Raw genomic sequence first — 21015 nt, forward strand, 5'->3', positions numbered from 1 at the left:
ACAACTTTCTAAGTAAGTATATTTGGAAATGACCATTCTAAATCAGGACTTATTGGAGATCTGCCTGAGGAACTAACATGTAAAGTACTTGCTTTAAGATATTTTCTTCTCTTACTAGCTAAAGAAGGTTCTTGATCTGGAAAGCAATATGAAGCAGAAGACTGAAAAGCTTAGATCGACAGAAGAGACGAAGACCGATTTGTCCAAGCAGGTGGAACTACTTAAGGTAAATAACGTCATGCATAGCTGCCCCAATAAAGAAAGGAATTGGTATTGGATATAGTCAGTATTATACACCCTTAGGCCTTAGTCAGACGGGCGTTTTTAGCCGCGATTTGCGCATGCGGATGCGTCCGGCGATTTTATAAAACCATTGCTTTGCAATGGTATCGGACACATGAGCGCTTTTTATGCGCTCGTCCGATAAATTATAGAACAGAAATCGCAGATCGCACCTATCTGCGATCTGCGATTCCTGTTCTTTTCTGTATATGCGCTCAATGGGGCCGGCGGCAGCAGCGCCGACCCCATTGAGAACATATAGAAGACAAATCATTCTTCTCTGCCACAGTTGTAACAGCTGTGGCAGAGAAGAACGATGTTTGCCCATTGAATTCAATGGAGCCGGCAATACAGCCGCTCCATTGAAAGCAATAGGCTGCCGGCGTGCACGGGGTGAATTGTCGGGAAGGGCTTAAATATATAAGCCCTTCCCTGCAATTCATCCTAAAATGTGTTAAAATAAAAAAAAATTGTATACTCAGCTTTCCGCTGCAGCCGGAGTCCAGCTGCGGCCGCTGTCAGTTCTCCTGAACTGCTACTCGGCACTATTCAGCCGGCGGGGCTTTAAAATCCCCGCCTGCTGAATGATCTGCCTCTGATTGGTCACAGCCCTGACCAATCAGAGGCAGGTTTCACTCACACACCCATTCATGAATTCATGAATGGGTGAGTGACTGCTGCCTCTCAGCGCTGAGCCAATCAGGGGCAGGTTTGACTCACATCCATTCATGAATTCATGAATGGGTGTGAGTGAGACATGCCTCTGATTGGCTCAGCGCTGAGCCAATCAGGGGGCAGGTCTGACTCACACCCCCTTCACACCCACTGCAGGACGGCCGCGCGGAGTTCCGGCTGCCGGGAGAAGGTGAGTAAATATATATTTTTTATGGATGAATTGCAGGGAAGGGCTTATATATTTAAGCGCTGCGGAATAAGTTGGCGCTATACAAATAAAGATTATTATTATTATTATTATTATTAAGCCCTTCCCGACAATTCATCCCGGGCTCGCCCGCAGCGCATTGCTTTAAATGGAGCCGGCTCTATTGCCGTCTCCATTGAATGCAATGCGCTGGACAGCTCCGGCCCGTTTCTAATGAAACGCGGCTAGGAGCAGATTTTCGGGCGATTTGCGAGCGACTTGCGCGCACCGGTCACGCGATTTGCGGATGCGCATCCGTCATGCGATCCGCAAATCGCGTGAAAAAACGCCCGTGTGACTAAGGCCTTATTGTAGTTCATGCAGACTTTTTGATCGCTTTTTATTGCGTTTTTTCTGGGAGACAGGGTAACTAAAAAAGTGTATTTCTGGCGTTCTTTTTTTTTTTTTTTCAGACGATGTTCACTGTGTTATAGCATTACGTCATACTGATTTTTTACATGCAGTCTTTCAAGCCACCCTGTGTGGATGGCTTGATAGGCAGTCTGCTAAGGCAGCCCTGGGGCCATTCATTAGGCCCCCGGCTGCCATGACACCTGCACGGATCCCCCGATCTCACCGCGGGGGGGGGGGGGGGCGTTCGGGGGATTTAAATGCCGCTGTCAGAATTGACAGCGGCATTTAAAGGGTTAATAGCCGCGATCGGCCGAGCGCAGCTATTGCCCGCGGGTGTCAGCTGTAATAAACAGCTGATGCTCGCGCTGTATGGAGGGAGATAGCGCCGCTACCTCCCTCCATACACGTCCTGCAACAGCAGGATGTAGTTTTACGATAGGGCTGTCACTAAGGGGTTAAAGTTGCTGTGGCAAGATTACTAAGGTCTCCACCACTGAAACCCCCAGTGATCTAAAAAATGGGGTCCCTTGTCCTTTACACTGCGGGGTCACTGCAACCCCTGCAGTGAGAAGGAGATTAAATGGAGCAGAGGTTGTATATATACCGTGCTGCTCCATTCATCTTCACTGGGACTACTGGAGATAGCCGAGCGCTTGTACTTGACTATTTCCATCAGGCTCATTGAAATAAATGGAGAAGCACTGCACTTGTTCAGCCACCACTCCATTCTCTCCATGTCACCATGGATGGGTGTTGCAAGCTCACAGTGACAAGAAAAGGGGGCCAGGTTCTCAGGTGGTTTGTCAGCCGTGAGCCTCTATCAATCAGACTTTTTTCAGCTTTAAGGATTCAAGGATTTAAGGATTCAAGTAGCCAAGTACAAAGTTGTTACAAAGGGCTCCTCTTTAGCCGGACTCGCACGAGCGTGTTGGGATAGTGTATTCCACACACGGGTCTTGTCATGTTGCTGCTCACCTGACTGGCGCAAAATACACGTACAAGAAAAATCACAGCGTTCTCTATAATAGCATATATTACACACTCTTACATGCCAAGATAGTTCATGGCAATGTCATTGTGTACTGGCTGTATGCACACTGCCATATATGCTCATGTGAGCCTCTGGAGGACTTGGCACATATGTGCAGTGGTGTCAATGGCCACTATGCAATGCTTCATTTGCCCTGTAGAGGTACTGCAAGAGAAACACACTGTGATCAGCTTGTTTTTCAGAGCGTCCCTTAGAACAAAAGGGAATTCTCAACAGCAGAGAGGCTGACAGAATTGCTAAAGGGCCTTTTAGGATACTTCACATCAGCATTGTGGCTTGTGTTTTCCATTGTGGGAACAGGAAAATGGAGTTCCTTACTGGAACCTATCTGAATTATCAACGAAACAAATGCCTCCGAAAAGACTCCTTTGGCTATAATGGCGTCTATTCAGCTGCTGTCATGCTGTCCGGCATTTTCCTAGATGTAGTAGTGCAGCATGCTTCGGATTTCATCCAAGATTTTAACGGAATTCAACAAAGAATGCTCAGAACAGAATCTGCAAGGATGATGTGAACCCAGTCTAACATGAGCAGATGATTGCCAACAAATGTTTGTCCACCTGATCATCTGCCCATGTGAATGTGTTGCCAATAAGGGAGATGGAACAATACCTCTGCAGTGCCACCTATTCAAAGGTAGCATTCCTGCAAGTTAATGTTGGACTCTTTATACAAGCCTTGTAACAATGACTGAGAATTGAAAGCCAAGCCAGAATCCATACACAGACAGCTGTGTCAGGGTGTTTGCCCCTCATCATTGTGCAGAAGTTTTCTGGCTTGGCAGTGAGAGGCCTGTGATGTAGGTTGGGAATGCTATCTTTTCTCCTTAGGGAGAGCACCTAGCAGGTGAGTGAGTGAGGACACTTATAAGGCCATTCATGTTCCTCTGGCTAATATGCAAATAATGAAGATGGAACAATACCCAGTCATTGTTACAAGGCTTGTATAAAGAGTCTAACATTGACTTGCAGGAATTCTACCTTCTGATATGTGGCGCTACAGAGGTATTGTCCCATCTCCCTTGTTTGCATATTACCCAGAGGAGCATGAATGGCCTTATAAGTCTCCTCACTCACCTTCTAAGTGCTCTCCCTAAGGAAAAAAGATAGCATTCCTGACTAATATGTTGCCAATCACCTAGCAAAATCAGATGCTAGTTAGCAAGGTGATCACACCTTTTATGGGCACCAAAGTTCATCTGTTGTCAGCTGCCCAACGCTGTGGGTAATTAGCGATGTGCTGCTGACAGCAATGGAACTGTTTAAGCCCAAACAACTAATAATGATATATAGGCATATATAGCCTATATATCAGCCCAGGCATATATAGCAATCCTAATTGCTCAACGTAAATTGGAATTAATGAGCCCCCATCGGTTTGCAAAAACCTTGATTGTGGCTTGTTCCAGGCAGAGCATCTGCCACTGTAAAAGGAGCCTAAAGGTACGTTCACATGTAGCAGAAATGGTGCAGATTTTCTGTAGCAGAGATTGTATAGATATTCCTCAATGGAAAATCCGCACAAAATCCACGTTATTTCCACATCAAAGTCCACACCATTGGTGCAAATCTTGTTGTGATCCACAGCCGATTTCACCCTTTCAAAAGAAGGCATAGATTTTGATGTGGATTTTCCACAGTGGCAAATTGGCATCATTTTTTTTTCTACTTGTGGACGTACTCTAATAGATTTGTTTGATACCAGCACTGTTTGCTATGCCAGATGCAGAACCAGTGATGCCACCAAATCTCGCCTATGCCTGGGTACATGTGTACATATACGTCCATTAGGGTGACATATTATAAAGGTGTTGTAAACCCTATGTAACAATGTGTCTTGTAGTCTGACTTCTGCTCCAGTGTGAACACTGAGGATGCTACCTGCACACATTTATGCCACTGATTTACTAGTAATAAGACAAAGCTGTTCTTTTCTTCGTTTCTCCAGGCTGAAAATGAAAATAAAATGAAACAAATGGGGATGCTGCATATGACTATTGCTCATTTGGAGGGGGAGGTTAAAAGGATGAAAGATGAATGCCAGGTAATTACACCTAATTTAGAAGATAGTAGATTAATATAATGTTTCCCATGAATGATGAACCCCAAGACAGTGGCCATCATTTCTATCACTACAGTAGCAGAGCATATTCTTGATTCAATCTGTCAGAAGGGGGATATATATATATATATATATATATATATATATATATATATATATATATATATATATATATAATATATTTAGTGTCTGCTAAATCAGTCACAGAATCATTTGCATGAAGGACCCCAAATGTCTGTGTGTCATCATTGCTGTACCCGTTGGCTACAGTTGCAGTAACACATCTGGCAGGGGCTCATCTCTTGCCAGGAGCTGCAGGAACAAACTGTAAGTTCTTAAATCTACTGCACATTACCCTATAAGTGACAGACCGCTAGCGTTAGCATATCCGTCACTAGTTTATGCTGACTTCTGTGAGGACCGCATAAAGAGCTTGACAAGTTCTTATTAAGACTGGAAAATCTCAGTTGATCGTATTCTCTGCAAATTAATAAATTTAATAAATGCAGAACCGCTTCCCAATATACTGTACATGCCCCGTGAATATGCTGTCTTTGGAACAGGCTTGGGAGCTGAGCCTGCTCAATACACGGCGAATGTTGGCCGCCTAAGGCACCTGCCCTCAACAGCTGTGATTGGAGATAACTCTGATCACGCTGTTAACACTTTAAATGCCACTGTCAACTCTGACAGCGGCATTTAAATGTCCTGACTGATTGAGATTTAAATGTCCTGAATGGCCCTCTTCCACAATAAAATTGCAGGGTGCCGCCTGGGTGTCATGGCAGCCTAAAGCCCCCCAGGGCAGTTATGATTGTTTGCCTATTAAGACATGCCAGTGGCATGTCTTAAATAGACACTCTGTTAATACACAGTAAATTGCAATACCAAGTTCAAGTTACCTAATGGGGAAAAAAAAGTCTAAATAAGTAAAATAAAGATTTTTTTTTTTATTGATTGAAAGAAAAAAAGAAAAAAAGTTTAAAAAGCCCCCCTTTTCCCAGTTGTCACATAAAAAAAGTAAAAATTACATAGTCACATAGTATGTTAGGCCCCCTGCAGATGGCCGGGTTGGATCCTGCTGCGAGAATTCTCGCAGCGAGATCCGACCTGCACCCCTGCAGTGACCAGTGCAGCTCACCTGCTTTCACATCCGCTCTGCGATGTGCTGGCTGCTGCCCAGCCGGCGCACACCTAGGGGCGGAGCCGGTGCGTTGGTAGTGACATTTCTGTGCGGGTCTCAAAGAGACCCGCACAGAAATAGAACATACCGCGATTACTTTTCCGCGCGTGTTTTCACACGGACAAATCGCTGCTGTCTGTATAGGATTGCGTTTTGTAATGCAATCCTATGCAGGCGGGCATGGGCGGAAATTCTGCAGGAAATCCCGCTGCGGAATTTCCGCCCGTGTGCAGGGGGTCTTAGGCTGAATGATGACAATGTCCATCTAGTTCAGCCTGTGTCAACCCCCTCCACCCTTGTTGATCCAGAGGAAGGCAAAAAAAACACCAATGAGGCAGAAGCCAATTTGGCCATTTGGGGGGAAATTCCTTCCCGACTCTCCATAGTAGGCGTCAGAATAATCCCTGGATCAACCTTTGATAGTTACTGCCTGACTGAAAGACCCGGATCAACAACCCGCTGGTCACCTAATGTCTATATCCTGTAAGATCATAGCGCTCTAGAAAGACCTCTAGTCCCTGCTTAAACTCCTCTATGGATTTTGCCATCACCACCTCCCCAGGCAGAGAGTTCCACAATCTCACTGCTCTTACAGTACAGAACCCCCTTCTGTGTTGGTGATGAAACCTGCTTTCTTCTAGACGTAGCGGATGCCCTCTTGTTACCGTCATAGTCCTGGGTATAAACAGATCATGGGAGAGATCCTTGTATTGTCCCCTAATGTATTTATACATAGTTATTTGGTTACCCCTTAGCCGTCTTTTTTCCAGGGTTAGCCTCTCTGGGTATTCTAGTCCTCTCATTTTGTTTATTAATTCAGCTGCCCTTCTTTGAACCCCCTTAAGCACTGTTACATCTTTCCTGAGCACCGGTGTCCAGAACTGTACACTGTATTCCATGTGAGGCCTGACAAGTGCCTTATATAGTGGAAGAATAATGTTTTCGCCCTATACCTCTTTTAATGCACCCCAAGACTCTATTAGCTTTTGCAGCAGCTGACTGGCATTGATTGTTCCAGCTAAGTCTACAGTCAACTAGTGCACCCAGGTCTTTTTCCATATCACTTTTCCCTAGCAGTACCCCATTTAGTGTATATTGGTGACATCCGTTTCTCCTGCCCATGTGCATAACCTTACATTTATCAACATTGAACTTCATTTGCCATTTTTCTACCCAAGCCCCCAGCTTATCTAGGTTCTTTTGTAGCCGCATATTGTCCTCTGTTGTATTAATTATCTTGTATAATTTTGTATCTTCTGCAAATATTGATATTTTACTTTGCAGCCCCTCTATCAGGTCGTTAATAAATATATTGGACAGAATGGGGCCTAGTACTGAGCTCTGTGGCACCCCAGTAGCAACAGTGGCCCAATCCGAGCACAAACCATTCATTACCACCCTCTGCTTTCTATCTCTGAGCCAGTTCTTTACCCAGATACACAAGTTTTCCCCCAGACTGGGCTGCCTCATTTTATATATTAACCTATTATGTGGCACGGTGTCAAATCCTTTACAGAAATCCAGTTATATGAGATCAATAGACTCTCCCAGGTCCAGCCTAGAGCTTACTTCGTCATAGAAGCTGATCAGATTGGTCTGACATGATCGACGCCTCATGAACCCATGCTGGTGAGGAGTTATGTTTTCCTTGAGGTATTTTAGGATAGCGTCTCTCAGAAACCCCTTGAATATTTTTCCAATTATTGAAGTGAGACTTACCGGTCTGTAGTTACCAGGCTCTCTTTTGGACCTCTTTTTGTTTATTGGAACCACATTGGCAATACACCAATCCAGTGGTACAACCCAGGTCTTGATAGTATCCATAAATATAAGAAATAGCAGTCTAGCTACCATGTCACTTAGTTCCCTTAGAATCCTTGAGTGTATTTTATCTGAGCGATGTATCGATTTTTAATCCTCTTTAACTGACTCTGCACTTCCTCCTGTGTTAGGCAAGCAATATTTAGTTCTGGGTTTGTTTTATCCCCCTGCATCTCGTGTGACAATAATTTGGTATTGCTGCATACGTAAAAATCCAATAATTAATCCCACATGGTTAATGCTGTCAAAACATTTTGCAATGCCAGAATCGCTTTTTTTTTCGGTTAAGAAAAAACTGATTAAAAAGTGATCAAAAAGTTGTATGTACCCTAAAATTGTACCAATAAAAACTACAGGTGATCCTTCAAAAAAATCAGCCCTCACACAATCAGTGGAAAAATAAAAAAAAAAGTTATGGTGATTCGTCAAATAATGACAATTAGAAGGCAATTTTTTTAAAGCCTCTCTTTTTTGTAAGTAGTACTGGATATTAAAAAAACTATAAAAATTTGGACTAAAGAGAACATGTCATTTTTACTGCATTTGTGAACGCCCTAAAAAGAAAATGCTTCTAAAAATGATGCAATTGTGTTTTTTCTTTTCATTTCGTCACACTTAGGAATTCCTTAAAATATTCCAATACTTTGTATAGTACATTAAATAGTACCATTGAAAAATGCAACTTGTCCTGCAAAAAAAACAGGCCTTGATGTAGCCATGTCGCTGATGTTTTTGAAAGGAAAGATGGGGTGGCATTCCAGAAATATGGCCTGGATACACAAGCATCAATAACCCTTGGCCATACAAACTTTAGACTTAATGTCTGAAATGTCCTCTTTTATTCATAACCATGGCCAGCAGTGACTCCGTTTTAGCAAGGCCTTATGCAAATGGCCTTACTCTACACTAGTTCAGATTGTATGGAGATCGACTGCTGCCCTCATACTATAACCTCATGTGCCTCTGATTTTATATCGAAGTCTTCATGCGTTCATACAGAATATGGCATGTTGCATGCCGTACTGCAAAGGTATTCTCCACATTGTTTTCTAGGGGAAGATGTGAAGCCTCTACGAATGCATCCATGCATGAGGCCTAATAGTTAGGAGAAGAGGGTCTAAAATATGACTATTAGGCTGGGTTCAGAATGCATTTCAGTGGAATTTATTATCATTCATCCACCGGCTTCAGCAACATAAAGCATTAGGTGAAATAAGGTAACTGGAGTCGGCATATAGTGTCAAAAAATAGCACATTGAAGGACTATGCAGGCAGAGACTGGCTACTTTTGAGGGCAAGTACGGGCAATATTACGGAATTTGTGAGCTGACTAGTTTATTCCAAGAGCCAACTTCTAGTGCTCATAAATACTTTATAGACATCAATAGAAAGCAACCCAAAAACCTAGGTTCCTGGGATTTGTCCGCCCCCGGTTTGATTACCCCTGTGCAGCTGATGTGCTATATGCATCCCAGGGGCAGATTTAGCTGCCAGCTAATGTTAACATGAATCCAGTGCAGCAGAAAAGTTGGGGCTTGAGATAGATGAATACTCAGTGGGGAATGATTTTTAATTGCCCGATTCATTTAGAGCAAGATGGAAGCAGAAAGAATAGTGAGAGAATTGAGAACACAACTCAAATCTACCGAAGAGGCGATGCACGGCATGGAAGTGCGACTGGCTCAGCAGCAGGTGAATGTTTATGATTCTATAGGGTTCATATCTATGTATTATAATGATGGGCATAACATGTGCTTTTATAGTATAAGGTACGTGAACGAAGCCATACAACATGATATACTGATATTTACTAAACAATCGCTGCATTATGAACAGCTGGCATGTGACATCTTGTGATTCGCAATCTGATACTACATGATGGCCGCATCATGATCTGCTCTCAGATAACATGCTGACCTCTCCTCTGCGCAGTAGAAGACAACATTTGGTAGTCATGGGTAAACGTGGTGACTTGAGTGACTTTGACCGCGGGGCAGATTGTTGGTGCCCAGGGGTGTGGTGCCAGTGTATCCGAAATAGTCACACTTGTTGGCTGTTTCCAAGCCATGGTATCAAGTGTATCAAGACTAGTTGAGCCATGGACAGATGTCAAACCATAAAATCACACAGCAGCAGGCCACATTTGGTTGATGCTACAGGCAAGCGTCAGGTGGCACGTCTGGTGTCTCAGCAACGTTGTGCCACAGTAGACTAACTAAGCCGGCAGTACAACATTGGGGAAGTTAGAGACAAATTTCCATAATGACCATATGGCATAACATATGTCAACTGGGGTTTAATAGCCAAAGGCTGACAAGGGTGCCCCCGATGATCCCGCGTCATCAACACCTCAGATCGGCCCACGAAAGATGTCAATGGACCTTGGACACATGGCAGAAGGTTGTCTGGAGTGATAAGTCCCTTTCCTGCTGAACAATATGGGTGGCTGGGTCCATATCTGATGTAAATAGTATGAGATTGTATTTCATGGGCGCACTGTTTGGGTTCTACAGACCAGTTATAGGGTTGTTATAGTCTGGGGAGTGTTTTCATTTCTTGACCTAGGACTGTTGGTCATCATACCACAATCTTTCAATGATGAACACTACAGGGGCCTGTTAGTTGACCATCTGTACCCATATCTTCAAGAAGTCTTCCCCAACCACAGTTTCATCTTTCAATAGGATGACACTACATGTCATTGCACTTGGATTACTAGGGAGTGGTTGGAGGAACCTGACAATGAATTCTTCACACTGCCTTGGCCCCCAAAATCACTCACTGGACTGTAACTGTATTGAACATATTTGGAATATGCTGGAAAGGGCTGTAAGATCTGCTCTCACTTATCTGCAAAACGTGCACCAAATAACGGAGCTGCTACAGTGGGCATGGGTCGAATTGACCATGGAAGATGTTCACCACCTTGTGGAATCTGTTCCCTGATTTTTGAAAACCTATGATCATCCAAAAAGGTTTACCAACCTGTTATTGGGTTCCTAATGTAGTGATCATTCAAGTGTATTTAAAAGCTAGTGTGTGGGGCCTCCATAGTGGTTGTCACATGGCTGCTGCATGTATTCATTGTATTTTTCTGCCACATCACAGAATAGCAGTATTGTATAGATACACTATGCCTGTTTTATATCCTACTTTCATACTGAAACTTGGTATAGCGATATAGTAACGGTATAGTGACACAGATCAATACAGAACTTGTAATAAAGAGGTTTTTCTTTGACCCTTCCCAAACAGCCAAACCATTCGAATTTATTTAGCTTTTTTGATGTCTTTCAGAACATCATAGAAGCACATTAACAGCAGTTGTCTTATTCTTAACAGGACAGATATAGAGAACAGGGAGAGGAAATGTTCGCATTAAGAAGTACTATAGAACTTCGGGAAGTAGAAATTCGAGACTTGAAGGATGTGCTGAAGGTAATATACAGTGAACTACATGTGATAGTAGACATTTACACTGAATGGACTCTTTACTGGAGACACTGGCCCTTTCATGATTGGAGCTTTCCTATATGGAAATTCAACTCGAAACTCCAGAATGCAGCGTAAAATCAAATGAGCAAGTTTTTCTTGGATCAGTTTCAGTAGAAAGGGAAAATCCAACAATCTGAGATGGCATGATCACTGGTGCTAGACTAGCCAAGGCCAAGATTTCATATACTGCCAACCTTGTGGGGTTTTCCCATGCAGTGGTGTTGAGCATATACTGAGAATGCTGTGATCGAGAAAAAAGGGATGCTGTGGACATAAACAACTTGCCAATGGCCAGTGGAGGACGTCAAGGATTGTTCTGATGAGTGGGTGGTGCACAGTCAAATAAATCGCAGCTGAATACAATGCTGTTGTTTCAACTTATATGTCCGAAGACATAACTCGTCATTCCTTAGTATGGATGGGTTATAATAGCAGACTACCAGTTCCAGCACCATTGTTGTCTACAAAATGCTCTGTACAATAAAAAAGAAGAAAAGAGAAAGGCTACATATGAATTACCAATTTCCAGATTGTCAATTGTTCACGTTCATTGGTCGTGCTTCCACAAGAGCAATGCGGCTGAGAGCTTGTAAAGTAAATACAGGAGACCTGCCGAACCTTCATAGCCCTTCCAATTTCCATACTGGGATCGGCAAATTGACTTAATAGTATGGGAGCAAAAAGGTAGAGACTGGATGGTGCTGTTCCTGATAGGAAAATAGTATGCTTATTGCTCTACGGCAAAGCACACATAGTGGTGCCTTTCTACCCTTTTAAATACAGACATTCTCTGCATGACTGTTGAATCTGATGAAGAGCCTCGTTGCAGCACGAAACATAATTTCTAGGTCAATTTGTTTGTAAATAAGGTCAGTGAGTTTTGTTGCCATAGTGCACTGGTGTGCTGATCTCCTATGTGTAGTGCCATCCAGCCTCTACGTTTTTGCCCTATTCTGTTAAGGCCTCATGTCTACAGCATGTGCGGATTTCGTGCAGGGAGTTCTGCCCGGAATCCAGCACTGGCTGCGGCCAGTGAGCCCTGCTTACCTGCATTTTCCCGGCAGTAGCGTCCGCGTGGATCCCTGCACTCCCGGGTTCGCTGTACTGCACATGGTCCTCACGGCTCGCCGTCGGACATGCCATGCACAGTACAGTTTTTTTGTTTTTAATTTTCTGCTTTCCCGCGGATCCGCGGCATGTCCGGAGTGTCAGCTGCAGCTGTGTCATGGATCGGACAGCTTCCATTGACTTAAAAAATGGAGCATGCTGCGATTTGTTTTCTGGACCAAAAGGTCCGCAAATCAAATCTGCGTGTTTTAATCCATTTGCGGACATCCATGCATCTCTATGGGCGGCTGGATTTGCAGATCTCCTGCGCGGATTCCACACATCAAATTTGCCCGTGGACATTGGGTCTAAGTCTCATTGCTAAGAGAAACAGAAAGGAAAGATTCCAACAGGCAAAAGGATGCAAAAACTGGATCACTCACGATGGAAAACATCGCCTGGTCATGTGAATCCAGCTTCCCCTATGCTAATGAGAGGGTCAGACTTTGGCACTAACAGCATAAATCAATGAACCCTTCCTATCGGTTAGCACTTCAGGCTGGTGCAGGTGGAGTAATAGTGTCTTGGTGTGGTGAACGTCTTCCTGGTGCATCCTGGGTCCTCTCATACCTGTGGAGGGACACCACAATAAATTACTGCTGTTCTGAAGGCCCAGAACGCTCTACTAGAGGTCCAACGCTCTACTAGATGGATGTCTCCAATAAAGTGACCATTCAGTGTATATGACTGCCTTATAATAACAGAATATTTTATAATCAAGCAGATCAAATGATTAATTTATTTTTCATTTCATAAACATAAACAAACTGGCATGAATTCTTTTGAGTCAACATGTATATTCATTTCCAGGCAAATCGCATCGAAATAGATGATCTCAACAGTCATTTGATGCACAGAGCACCTACCACGACTTCCGGGCCTCCAAACCCAGCTTTGATGTTTGGGAATCCATATGAAGGTATTGAGCTCCTGGCTTTCCAGATCTTTTACAGCCCCAAGTTTCACTGGATCTTCTCAATATATGTGTTGGCATTTACCATTGTAATTGCTATTCTAGTTAATATTTAGGTCTGGATATAGGATAAGACTAGAGGAAGAAGAGGGTTATACCCCCTGGTATCTCACTGTCATTTGTGAATACACTCTGTTTTGGTTCCGAGCAGCTTTTGCAGCCATATCAGTGGTGTTTCCAGACACACAAGATAATTAAAACTGCACTTTCTAAAAACTTTTGACATGCCAGAGTGACATGTCAAAAGTTTTGATCAGTGAGGTTCCACTGCTGAGACCCACGTGGATTGCTGAAATGAAGGGGCTGCAGCGCTTACATGAGTGTTGTGCCCCTTTGGCTGTCTCTGTTGTTTGCCGGCTCCTCTTGGCAGCTGAAGATGGATGCATAGATGTCTATAAACATCTTCTATAGAGAAGAAGCTGCCGAGAAGAAGCAAAGACAGTCAGAGGGGTACAGAGCTTGGGTAACCCCCGCAGCTCCCTCGGGACAGCGATCAGCAAGGGTGACCCCCACTGATCAAAACTTTTGACATGTCTTAAAAGTTTACAAAAAGTCCACTTACACTTTAAAGGTTGCCCATACACTTTCAACAGCTTTTTCAGCCAATAACTATCAGTCCTGACCTCTCCAAGTCCCCATACACATGAATGTTCTGTTCTGCTGAGCGTTCTTGTGTTTTCAAAAGGCAAAGGGGAGAAAAACGGTCACCAGAGCTGTCTATCTGGTGGTGGAACTAAAGGATCGGACAATGAAATGCATAGTGTCCTGTCCATCTTTAGCCGGCTTTAACTGTTATAGACAAGTTGGGAGGTCCCCATACACATACAAGAGTTGCACAATCCCACTGAAACCAGACTGGCCAACTTTTCCCTAATGTGTATGGGAGCTTTTACTAATTGTGAATTTTCCTAAATATTATGTTCCAGAAAACAATGATTCAACATGTTCTTCCTGTCTAGATAGTCTTATAAGAGCCTCAACAATGCTTTCCTATCATTACCTGATGAGATCTGAAGTGAAGAGAGTTTAGTTGAGTGGACTTCTAGTGTCTGATACCAGATCTGTCCTATATTGTTTGCTGTTACCGATTGACTTTATTTTTTCCCCTTTTCCAGCTGTTCCTTACTCTATGGAGGTGAGTACAGAATTGACTTCCAAACTGTTTTAGTTCATTCACAGACCTTCATGACTATATCTAATATAAATAGGCCTACATGCTTTTTCTTTCCCCGCACTTTGCCCCCTTTGCTTTTACCTTGGTGGATGATGTTGGTGTCATTAGATGACACACATGCTCACCACTGCCGTAAAATCATCAAATGTGAGTTTAAGGCTGGGTTCACACAGGGCGGAATTTCGCCGCGGCATTAGCCAGCCAAGTCGACGAGATTTCTCAGAAATCTCGTCCACACGGGACGGCAAATCCGCTGCGGCTAAGCCGGCAGAAGCCGCTGCTGCGGCGCGGATTTGCCGACCGCAGCATGTCTATTTTTTTTTTTCCCGCTGCGGACGCGCTCTCCTCTATGGGAGCGCCAGCCGCAATGGAAGAGCGAGCGGCCGAGCCGCTTCAAAGCCGCCGTGGCTTTAGCCGCGGCGGTTCTCCCGGCGGAAATGTCACGGTTTTTCGCTGCGGCCAAACCGCAACATTTCCGTCGGGAATCCGCCCTGTGTGACCATGGCCTTATAGCTTCAATGAGCAGTCTGGCGAGTGTAAAGTTACAATGTAAAGTCTATGACAGCGCTGCTGTGTCAGTGCGAGAGAGTGTGCAAGCAACGCTGATAGGAAGCCGCTGCGGCAAACAGTGAGATGGTAATCGGTGCACATGGGAGGGAGAGACAGAGAGACAGTCAGTAAAGCTACAAGGAGGAGGGGGGAGAGAAGGAGAAGTGCAGCTGAATGTGAGGGGAGAGGAGACACAGCGGCGCACATGGCAAACAGTGAGGAGAGATAGAGGCAGTCAGCAGAGAAACACAAAGAAAGATAGACAGACAGATAGACAGCGGCCCAGATAGACAGCGGCCCAGATAGACAGCGGCCCAGATAGACAGCGGCCCAGATAGACAGCGGCCCAGATAGACAGCGAGACAGACAGACAGACAGAGAGACAGACAGTCAGTCAGCGAGCCAGAGAGAGATAGAGATGAGAGCAATAGAGAGACAGGCCAGCTGCACACAACTGTGTTTGATTTGCGTAATCCGTGATCGTCTCCCGCGCGCACAATCCGTGGCATTCCGCACCAATTTAAACCCTTGCAGCATCCGCATGTTCACTCTCACGAGCGAACAGCGACTGTGTTTTTCCGCTTGTGTAAGAAAAATCTCGCGAACAGCAAAAATGCTCACAACCATCTTTCCAATCTTTTTATGTTCACATAGCGACCATCGCGTCAATCTAGTATATATTAACTGCCATACAAGATCCAATCTAGTGGTGGTGTCTCCTCTATAAAACCCACTATTCCCGCTCATTGAGTCTGGCCCAACGTTCAGCTTATGGCTGTGGGTCAGTAAGCTGCTGCTGGCAGTACATTTTCGCAGATGTGGAATTATAATTATTTAATCTTGTGACCGCATTTTAATATTACATGCATATTATTACGTTATTACATACATGTAATGCAAGAGTAAGCTGACGCTGCCACAGCCAGTTGGCACTCATCACTCCATGATGTCAATATACCCCTCATATAATGAGAAAAAGTCATTAACCCCTTAACTAAATTTAGGTAAAAAGTTCTTTGACGTAGATTCGCATAAATTTTAGCTTTTCATGACATTTAACCCCTTAATGACATGGCCTATTTTGGCCATGAGGGCGCAACGCTTTTTTGGGGATTTTCATCTCTATCTTTCAAAAGCCATAACTTTTTTATTTTTCCGGCATCATGGCCGTATAAGGGCTTGTTTTTTTGCCTTGCAAACTATACTTTTTATTGGTATCCTTTTTGGGTGCATATAATGTATTTTAGCACTTTTATTATTTTATTTATGTATTTTTTTTTAGAGAAAACACACCAATTCTGTCATTATTTTTTTATATTTTTTGTACAGCGTCGTGTCATTAAGCTGTATGATTAATACATTTTATCTGAGGGTCAGTACGATTACAACGATTCCAAAAATATTATACATATTTTTCGGTTTTTCCATTTTAACACAAAACCCCCCTTTTTTAATTGTAATTATTTTTACATAACTGCAGTCAAAGTACGATCACTTTTTTATTTTTTCATTTACAGAGGACTTATTTTTTGCGTCATGAGCTGTAGTTTTACCATTTTGGGGTACATATGACTTTTTTGATAACTTTTGTGGGTTTTTTGGAGGCAAAATCAACAAAAAAAAGCATTTTCTAACTTGGAGTGTTGCGCCATCACCGCTAGTCTTTTAGTCCTATTCTCTTGCTCAGCCACACCCACCTAGTTGGTGCATCATCCGGTCAGGCGGCACCTCCAACACTACAACCTTCATTCTATTCCTTTACCACATTAGTAAATTAATCTTTTATTACCAACATGACTGTACGGCTTATGCTCCACCCTTCTCTTTTTTACTTTTTTCCTCATCGGCAAAAAAACATTTTAGCTCTGTTTCTTTGCACAGGGCATTATGCATGTGGAGATATCAAACATACAAAAAATGTAAAAGTGCTATATATATATTTTATTTTTTTATGTAAATATCTTTTTACTATGTTTGCTATTTTTTTACCTTTATATCCCTTTTAGGAAACTTGAACCTGTGATTTTATGATTGCCTAGATAATACACCGCAGTACTTCTGTACTGCAGCGTATTATTGCTATTAATTAACACTGAAAACCATGGAAGACCCTGAGGCTACTGTTACTTTTTTTTGCCATGGCAACACATTAGCTCTCTACAATTCCATGGCGAAGTGCAAATGACATTCCAGAGAGAGCTCCCTCCCTCTATTAACCCCATACATGCCACATTGATTTTGGCATGTAAGGGGTTAAGGGCAGGAATTTGAGTTCTTGGCAATCCTCGCCATTGCACCAGGAGGCCAGCTATCAGTCACAGCCGCCCCCACTGCGGATAGTGTGGGGTCATCTTCTAAGCCTGTACCAACCATATCACATAAATGTGCATCATTTTGTGCAAACCCCGTATATATACACGTCCTGGGGAGGAGTTAAAGGATATGTCATCATTTTAAGATCGGGAAGGGGTCTGACTTTGTTGCATGCAATGATAGGTTTCTTGTTATCTGTTCTGGCACTGTTGAGGTTATACTTCCCAGACATGCAATGCCAAGGTGTCTTTAGCAGGTACATTTGCAAGGTACCGAAGACCCCGATGTATGCATTGTATAGGCACATAGTGGCATATACTGCTCATGGGGTCCCATGTTAAATAAACATAACATGCATTGCATACTTTTTTTCTTACGGGCCTCCTCTGTATGAAATGGCGTAGTCAACTGTATTATTCCACATGGCTAAAGAAAGGTATTATTGACTTATACCAGCTTGACAGATGCCGAAATGGCAGTCTTCATCTTCATGTCTTCTCATGCTTCGTTTACAGTATGAATCGATCGCAAGCTCTGCAGCCGGACAGCCTTCAAGTCTTTTAAATTGTCCTGTATGTTCTGAAATGTTTTTTCCTCATCAACGCCAAATAATGGAAGATCATGTGATGTGCCACCTTGTTATGGATGAAGCCACACCATAATCGTGCTCTCGTCTCTATAGATGCACTTACATATATAGTAGCTTTAGTTGTAATCTGCAAGAGATTTCAGGGGAAAAAATTGTATATCTAGGATTAATACAGCATGAAATCTGCAAGACTTGAAATTATCTGATCTGTAAAAGAAGTCAACTATGTAGTGACTTTCCGGTAAGCTTGTGGTGGGCCTTATCTTACACCACAGCCAATCTGAACAAGCGAAGTCGGGACAAGGCAACAGCCTGAGCCAATGATGAGGCAGGAGGTGAATTCCAGACTCTGCAATCACGGAACATAGATCTATGGAGGCGGCGGGAAAATTACCAGCAGGTAGAATTACCCAAAGTTATGGATCTCCATATAATGTTAGAGTTCATAACTGGAGTTCAACCTTAAGACCATGCTATCCTTGGGCTTGTTTTCAACGTTATAGTCTTCCTAAGGCCTCATGCACATGGCAAAGTCCTGTGGGACTCTGTATCCCACCATAGAGGGATTCTCGAATTCTGAAATGCAAGCAATTCTTGAGTTCATATGGCATTCGGCAGAAAAAAAAAGTGTACATTCTTAAGGGCTTTTCCAGCACTACACTATTGATGAACTGTCCACAGGATATATCACCAATACCATGTTTCCCCAAGAATTAGCCCTACCCTGATTTTCAGAGAAACTTGAAATATAAGCCCTACTGGAAAATAAACCCTAGCTGCATAACATAAAAAAGTAATACATTACTTAGCAGGTTCGTTCCACGTCCCTCCTGCCACTCTCTGGAGCTCCGACAGGCTTCCTGCAGTCCTTGGCTGCCCACAGAAAATGGTTTGGTGAACCAATACAATGGCTCTGATTGGCTGAGCAGCACTCGAGAACCAATCAATGCAGCACAGGATGTACCAATCAGAACCATTGCGTTGTGGAGGCGGGATTTATGAATTGGCCAATCAATGCTGCAGCTTAACGGAAAGCAGCAGGAGGGACGTTAACCAAGCCTGCTAGGTAATACTTTTTATGCCAGAAACTGATGTAAAATGCTTTACGAATGCCACTCCAAATGTTTAGCTGCACTACATACAAATCAGCTGTAAATAAGCAGAAATAATATGGTTTTGCATCACTGATGTATACTATTTGTGTTCTTCTAGGAAACCCAAAAGCATGATTGTTAATAAAGAATAAGTGTACATTAATACTGCTGTATTCTTTTTGCGGCCTTCATACAGTATTTATCTTTAAGCTCAGTGGCTACTTAGTCCATATCCCTAAGGCCTCGTGTCCACAGGCGGATCAGATTCCGCATGCGGGAGCCCACAGCGGAATCCGACCCTGTCTGTGGCCGAGGATACTGCGTTACCTGTCCGGGTCTTCTGCATGCTGTCCAGGTCTTCTATTTTCTGGTCTGCAGATGCATGTGGAAGCGCTGGCGGCACGCATGCGCAGTACTTTTTTTTTTAACTACTGCTTTCCCGCGGAATCCCCCCAATAGACATTGGGCCTAATAAACTGGTCTCTGTGCTAAGTATGGACATCTTTCTTGTTTGTGGCCCTTTTCCAGAATTCAAGTTACATGACACCGTATGTTGTTGTGAGGCAGAAATGAGCAAAACCAGCCAATCATTAAATGGGTTTTCTGTGACAAACACTAAAAGGACCAATTCCCCCTCTTCTCATCATTGCAAGGATGCTTCTTCCGCCTGCACTGACAACAGACTGAATGAAGCTATGACCTCCGCTTCATTCTTTTCAATGGGGCTGATGGAAATAGCCGAGTGCTCATACTCTGTTATCTTCAGCAGTCTCACTGAAAATGAATGGGGTGGCACTGCTCATGCGCAACCACCAAACCAGTAGATAGGTGATAAAAGTTAATTCTGGTACAAACCCTTTAAAGGCGTTTTCCCACTAAATGCATTTATCACCTATCTACAGGATAAGGACCCCAGTGATAATTAGAACGATGGTCCATGAGTTCTCCAAGTGAGGTGAACACATGTGACCAATATTCTATTCACTTTTGTGGGGTTGATGAAGACGACCAATAGCAGCACTTAGAGAGTAAATGGAGCGGAGATTACATGTGCACCCCACTACTCCATTCACGTGGAAGAGCTGGGGACCACCGTTATTATGATCACGGGTTCCCCTGTGCTCATACATTTATCATCTATATCAGGGAAGCCAAACTCATTTTCACCGTGGGCCACATCAGTATTATGGATGCCTTCAAATAACTGTTTTTAATTGTAAGACTGTATTTTAGATTCAATTAAATTTATTGATTTTACATATTAAACCAATATGATGCATTACAATAAACATTGACCCATCTTAACCTTTGTCGTTGCTTCACGTCCTCTTGCACATTGAAAATAATTAGAATAATCAGGTCGTCTTCATCTGCATCATATATCAATATTAATTAATACTTGACTCATAAATGTTATACCAACTATAACTAACTAACAGGGGGGGGGGGTATAGAGAACGGGTAAGGTTGTAAGACTGTATTTTAAAAGATATCTTAAAAGGGGGGGAGAACAGACAGACCAGAGCAAGGTTCTAGTCCAGAAAAATTAGGGCACAAATACCCCAACACAGACACTTTTCTCTGACCATCTGGCAGTTTAGAGTTAAGGAAAAATTATGGGAGCTCGCAGAACCTGGTGAAAGGTTCCCAAAAATTTCTTGGAGCAGAGCCCGAACTCATTGGGTTAAGCAGCAGTATGACACAATATTCTCTCTGATCTGTGCAGCAGGCTCACAGGATATGGGCAGGCAGGCTGGGATAGACTGTCCTCTGGAGGGTGTGAGCCCCGCTAAGCAGTACTATGCTAGGCAGGACTCAGACATAGGCTCAGCAGGAGAAGCAGGTAGGGGAGCGCACACGAAAGGCTCAGGAGGCTGTAGTAAAAGCCACAGAACTCAGTCCGCATGCATCAAACAATGCAGTATAGGGCTGTAGTGGCCCAGAGTTAACAGGGCCCCTCCATAATGTATACATGCATTTGTCCTGTGCCTAAGTGTTGTCAGTGTCTTCTATGTTGCTTGAATATGATATGTATTACATAGCTCCA

At 43.4% G+C, this 21015-nt stretch overlaps 1 protein-coding gene across 2 annotated transcripts in view; it reads left to right on the forward strand.

Moving 5' to 3' along the window:
- CALCOCO2 (calcium binding and coiled-coil domain 2) overlaps positions 1 to 19150 on the forward strand; it is a 56526-nt gene extending 37376 nt beyond the window's left edge. The window contains exons 13-19 of one of the 2 annotated variants that reach the window (XM_066588036.1): positions 119 to 226; positions 4557 to 4652; positions 9265 to 9366; positions 11017 to 11112; positions 13087 to 13195; positions 14365 to 14384; positions 17801 to 19150. In XM_066588036.1, coding sequence (XP_066444133.1) covers positions 119 to 226; positions 4557 to 4652; positions 9265 to 9366; positions 11017 to 11112; positions 13087 to 13195; positions 14365 to 14384; positions 17801 to 17947 — 678 coding nt within the window. In that variant the 3' untranslated portion in view covers positions 17948 to 19150. The remainder of the gene's footprint in view (positions 1 to 118; positions 227 to 4556; positions 4653 to 9264; positions 9367 to 11016; positions 11113 to 13086; positions 13196 to 14364; positions 14385 to 17800) is intronic. The other variant, XM_066588037.1, reaches the window with a different exon arrangement.
- Positions 19151 to 21015: the final 1865 nt, after the last annotated feature.

The sequence above is a fragment of the Eleutherodactylus coqui genome, chromosome 13, assembly GCF_035609145.1.
Source record: "Eleutherodactylus coqui strain aEleCoq1 chromosome 13, aEleCoq1.hap1, whole genome shotgun sequence".
Classification (NCBI taxonomy): domain Eukaryota; kingdom Metazoa; phylum Chordata; class Amphibia; order Anura; family Eleutherodactylidae; genus Eleutherodactylus; species Eleutherodactylus coqui.